Consider the following 6,000-nt stretch of genomic DNA (forward strand, 5'->3'; position numbering starts at 1 on the left):
GCAAATGGGACAATGTAACACCTCCATAACACAAAGTAGACTAGATGCTGAAATATCAAACAATTATATTCCAGCAAGCACCAAATCAACTGCTGAAGATGGCACAGAAAACTATACGTTACATTGCATTATCTGTCTTGAACTGATCTAATCAGCTGTTAGATGGGTAAAATCAGAACATGTCCTTGAGAATGGCTTCACATATTCTACCTAGTGCAAAGGGAGCAGGATATGCAAAGTTCCTCTGCATTTGTGTAATATTCAAATGAAAATCATCCAATGGGCAAGGAAGATGGCCTTAAGGGTGTGGTCTTGTACACTTATACCCACAAGCCATTTACTATTTAATGATACCCTAGAAGCTCTGTAATACAATAAATATGATTAAAGAGTATCAGAAGGATGGATTGGATCCTGTCCAATTCACCTCTTTCAGTGTACACTCATGGATGACATGAGAATTTGTAGTACATGTTATGACTGTGAGTACAGAATGAAGGTAGTAGATACTCTGTGTTAAGTATTCCACCCAAGAAGAGCATGATCTGTTACATACATACCAGGAAGACACATAAAGCATTTAAGAGTACAAGGGATCTCCCTCACCCCCAGGCATAGGCGTAATCTTCGTGGGGGCAGTGGGGCATCAGCCCCCGCCGAAATTTTCAGGAAGGTGCTCAGCCTCCCCCGGGAGCCACCCTTGCTCCTAGCAAAGCAATGCCTCTGGCCCAGCCCCAGGCCCCCCCCCCCGGGAAATTGGAAAGTCTACACCCTTGCGTACAGGAATAGATGGGATTATCTCACAATGGAAAGGATATTGATACAAACCTCCAATAAAGGCCCTTCCTCTGCCTCTCTTGATTATTATAATTTTTGGTACCCTGTTTTAAATTTTATTGTTCAAAACAAAGACCATTTTGATCAGAATTGTGTTATAGATGTATTACTATGTTAATTAATTATTACTTGATTATTTACTATGCTCTCACATGTTTATGACAGTTCATTGTCACCAGTGCTCCCTCTGTGGAATCTTGTAACCAAAAATTCTACTGTGTGAGCTACTGGGATTAAAGTTGGGAGGGAGCGATTTGGCTACTGCATAAATTAGTTTGCTCTGGAGCCATCATTCCTGAGCTAAGGCAAAAATGTGTAAACTGGAGGCTAAAAAACTGTGAGCTAGCTCACACTACCTCAGCTCAGAGGGAACACTGATTGTCAGTAGTTTGTCTTTGTATCTGATTATTAATTTTCAATAAAAACAAAACAAAAAACACACCCCAGTATGCTAGCATGATGCGGTCTTAATGATCACTCTTAATAAAACTCTGTTAGCGAAAAAGCCTTGGGTGGATCTTTTTGGGTGAATCTTTTCTCTGTCAGATTGAACTGGGAGAAAGCGGGTAGTTGTACCAGAGTTCTGAAAACTCCCCTAACAGAGCCTTTGCGCTATACAGATGACAGTCCCGCTTTCCCCTCTTCATGGCAAAGGCAACACTGGCGTTTCTCAGAGGAGCCATTTGCGGGGTTTAAACACCTCTTCTCCCCCTCCCCATCCCGTGCAAAACGCAGCCGAAGGCGGAGGCAGTTCTGAGAGGAGGTCGCTCAAGCTGCGCCCGCCTCAGTCCCGCCATGGGCCCGCCCGCTTTCGCTAAGAAAGCTCGGGTGGTAGGAGGAGGCGGCGTGGTGTGGAGCGAGCGAGGTATCGGCGACAGCTGACTGAGCGGGAGCAATAGCACAAAGATGGCGGCGGGGTTGTCCCTGAAGTTGCTACGTGGGGGGGTCGCGCTACGGACGAGCGGCAGCAGGTACCACAACTCCTCCTTCAGTGGGGGGGGGAGGAGGAGGAAGGGGGCTGGGCCTGGGCCTACTCCCGCCCGGCGGAGTGTGTGTGTGTGAGGGGGAGAAATGGGGCGGAGACGCTTGCGGCGCTGGATACAGCAGCGAGTTTTCGCCGACTTCTGCTAGCGGCGGGGAGGTCGCCTTTTTGCCTCAGGGACGTCTGCGTAGTTCAAGCCTTGCGTCGCCGTCCCGAAGTTCCGTCCATACTGTGTCAGCCGTTGTCCCACTAGCACGAGGGCTGAGCTCTAGCCTGAGTCTGACCCCTATCCGTCCCCACAGCTTCGGCTCAGCCCTTGCCCGGTTGAGAGCTGTCGTAGTGGGAGGAACATCGCCACCTTCTGAGAGAGAAGCGTGGAGGAAATACCAGGGAAGGGGCTCACGCAGGCGAGACCCAGAGCGTGCATCTCGACCCCTGTCTGCAGTTGGGTGACTTTAACTTCCATTCCCCTCAGTGCGTTGCCAGTCTTTACAGTCTGAAGTACGCTTACATGGGAATCCAAATGAACTCGGAGGTTCTTTACTTATGAGCTAACAAGCATAGGGTTTTTAGAATGGAGTCTAGTCGCACCTTGGAGACCAACAAGAGTTTCAGGGTATAAGCTTTACAGAATCAAAAGCTGTCTTAATGACTCAGGTCTCAATTTCTACTGTATCTGTGACAAAGGGAGCTTTGGCTCCCGAAAGCTTACACCCTGGTCTAAGGTGCTACTGAACTCACTGCAGACCAGCATGGCTACCCTCTGAAAATAACTTCAACTATAGGGTTGCTACTATTTCTTTGGGTCGCCCTGTTAGTCTTTTGCGGCAAAACAGAACAGAGAATATAATGAGATGAGCTCTGACTTGTATAAACTTTATGCTGGAATAAATTTTGTTAATTCTGCCATCTATTTAATGCATTTTTATCCAGGCCTTTCTTGGAATAACCCTGTGAGGTAGTATAAATTAGAGTCCAGTGGCACCTTAGTAAAGGTAAGGAAGGTGTCATAAGATTTATTTCTGCAACAGACTAACACAGCTGTCTGTCTGTCATTACTGCCTGTGAGGTAGGTAAGGATTTTAGGTTGAGTGTGTATGACTGGTCCATGATCACCAGGTAAGCTTCAGGGCAGAATGGGTATTTGAACCCAGGGCTCCTAGATGTTAGTCCAACACTGTAACACCACACTAGCGCTTGCTGACCAAGTCCAGAAACTGTGATTATTAGAAATTCAAGTGGAAATTTGAGTGACAGAGTCAGAAATCCAGAATTTGCTGTTCGTAAACAATTTTTTATCACAGGGAAAGGGTATATTTAAGGTGCATGTAATGAAAAATTCCATTCCAAATATTTCCCTGCATCACTGAATGACTGCAGTGGTGAGTGGGGTTGGGAGTAAGGGCCCCAAACCATGAAAGTGTGACCTTTAAAATATACACAGAGACATTCTTTAGCCGATGTGGTATAGTGATGGAGTGGCAGACTAAGACCCTGGAAGACCTGGGTTTGAATTGCCACTTCTAACATGGAAGCTTGCTGGTAACCCTGGGCCCCTCAAAAACTCTCAGACTGACTTACCTCACAGGGCTGTTGTGAGAAAATAGAGAAAAGGAGAATGATGTTCTAAACCTCTTTGAATCCCAACTGGGAGGAAAGGAAGAGGGATATAAATACATTAATGCAAATGCATTCTCTTTTGGTTTAATTCTATTCTAGCAATTTATAAATATACTCCATCTTTGTATAAATACTATGTGTCTAAATTTCCTTTTATCATTTAACTACTCCTTAATTTTTGTTTCTACACAGCTTCTCCTAAATATATGAACTAAACTAATTGTTTTGACCTTCAGAGTTTTGTATTTTCAGGACCACATTTTATAATTACTTGCTACAACAAACCCTCATCCTAAACTCTTTGCATTTTTCATAATTTGATTAAAGTGATGATGAAGGTATGCACTATAACACCTTCCAACTACAAATTGTATTATATACTATAAATGTAGGAATAACCCTGGTTGTCATCACCGTAACAAAAAGCTAACCTCTAACTCTAGCCTATTTCTTATAAGCCCCTAATTTCTCATAACTCCATTATTGCTATAAAATGCTTCATTAACTGAATATCGGAGGCAGTATAGGAAGTATCTGGTTCATACACCAACACTGAATTGCATAAAGTTAAGTTTATATATAAATAAGCAACTACAAGAACTTCATGCATTTGCTTTTGTGTCATACAACATAATATTCTGATGGAAAATGATATGCTTTGTGATTCTGAGATTTGCTGAGAGGTTTCAATAAAATTATTGATGATAATGTTAGGTGCCACAGTAATAATTCTAGGTACCATAGTAACTTGGCGCCTAGGATTTGACAAGTATAAGATCATACTGTTTCAGTCATGGCAAAAAAGTACAGATAATATCCAAATGCAAGAAATTGCTGGGGTGGATCCAGTGGTGCATTTTTCTTGGAGCAAAGATTTCTGCCCACAGAATGCAACTTCTGCAGTTCCCTCTTCCTGTGTTGGGGTATCTGATGAAGGGCGCTTTGACTCTCAAAAGTTCACACCTGAAACATTTTGTTCGTCTCTAAGGTGCTACTGGACTTGAATCCGGCTCTTGATTGTAATGTAATTTCTTAAATCTGGGTAAAAAGCTCCTTTCTGACTTGTTTAAAGTGATGGCAGCAGTGATGTTGAGTGTGTTACTGCTTCTTTGAGGATATGTACATAAGCCTCAGTTGATACAGATGGGCTCAGAATGGTAAGTCACTAGGGTTAGAGACTAGACTTAATCACCCCATGCCTCCCATTAACTCTTTTATCTCTGGTGGGAGAGGAGGGGATCAGGTTTACAGTGTCCTTTTTTCAACATCCTTAAACTCACTTGAGTTACTGACAGCACAGAATTAGCGGCCCCTCTGGCCTTCCTTTCACATTTTAGGTACAATTTGGAGGACATAGAAGACAAAATACAGTAATCATGACTGAAGTGTGCCCAGCTTCAGTACCATTTGCTGAACTACACTGCCTCTTGTTAAGTTATTCAGAATGGGAAGTCACCCATTCCCTTTCTTTGTACATAGTCTGTGATCTGTAAATTCAAGATGTCTGTGCTCAGAGCCAAATCAAAGGTTATTCGGGCTCCATGAGGGATGATTTTCTGTAACCTCTTGCTTGCATGCTCCAATCCAGTATCTATAAGAACATAAGAGAAGCCAACGTTGGATCAGGCCAATGGCCCATCCAATCCAACATTCTGTCACACAGTGGCCAAAAATATCAGGTGAAACCCCCCCCCCCAAGACCAAATCTATAGGTTTGTAGGGTACATTTACTTTCTCAATGGGTGCCTGTGTGTCATACCAGAAGATGCTCACAGAAATCATAGCAACATGTTGTCAAAGCAGTTTTCTAGTGCAGAGGTGGCAAATCAGTGCTAAAAGAAGATGTCAAAAGCCTTTGATTCTCATTTCCATTGGTCAGGCAGTACTGCTCCCTCTTTTCTTGTACTTATGTGGCTGGAGTGAGATTTTTGTTAAGATCATTTTTCTTATTAACATGTCTGGTGCTTAATAAGGAAAATTATTTCTTATTAAATATTATTTAAAATGCTTTTTAGAGTTCTGTAGTGAGAACTTTGGAAAGCTTCCACTTTAACAGCCTTTTGGAAAGCTTATGATTTTTCTGTTTCACAGGGCATTGATTCCCCCCCCCCCCAAAAAAAAAATCTGGTGGATGTAGACCAATTGCTATGGGCTTTTTTTGGATCCTATTTTATTGTGTATTTCAGCTTTTCTGTTCTAAGCCATCCTGAATATACAGAAGTTCAAGAATTTTTTGTTGTTGTTCAGTCACACAGTCGAGTCCGACTCTTCGCGACCCCATGGACCAGATCACGCCAGGCCTTCCGGTCTTCCACCGTCCTCTGAAGTTGGTTCAACTTCATGTTCGTTGTATCTATGACACTGTCTAACCATTTCATCCTTTGCCGTCCCCGTCTTCTTTGACCTTCAATCTTTCCCAGCATTAGGGTCTTCTCCAGTGAGTGCTCCCTTCACATTTGGTGGCCAAAGTATTTGAGCTTCAGTTTCATTATCTGGCCTTCCAGGGGACAGTCAGGGTTGATTTCTTTTAGGATTGACTGATTTGTTCTTCTTGCAGTCCA

At 43.2% G+C, this 6,000-nt stretch overlaps 1 protein-coding gene across 1 annotated transcript in view; it reads left to right on the top strand.

Annotated features, from left to right (window-relative positions):
* The first annotated feature begins 1,699 nt into the window (after positions 1 to 1,699).
* Positions 1,700 to 6,000, top strand: part of PISD (phosphatidylserine decarboxylase) — a 93,882-nt gene continuing 89,581 nt past the window's right edge. The window contains exon 1 of the mRNA XM_015416726.1: positions 1,700 to 1,808. Coding sequence (XP_015272212.1) covers positions 1,744 to 1,808 — 65 coding nt within the window. The 5' untranslated portion in view covers positions 1,700 to 1,743. The remainder of the gene's footprint in view (positions 1,809 to 6,000) is intronic.

The sequence above is a fragment of the Gekko japonicus genome, unplaced genomic scaffold, assembly GCF_001447785.1.
Source record: "Gekko japonicus isolate JY-2015 unplaced genomic scaffold, Gekko_japonicus_V1.1 scaffold16, whole genome shotgun sequence".
NCBI classification, from domain to species: Eukaryota; Metazoa; Chordata; class Lepidosauria; order Squamata; family Gekkonidae; genus Gekko; species Gekko japonicus.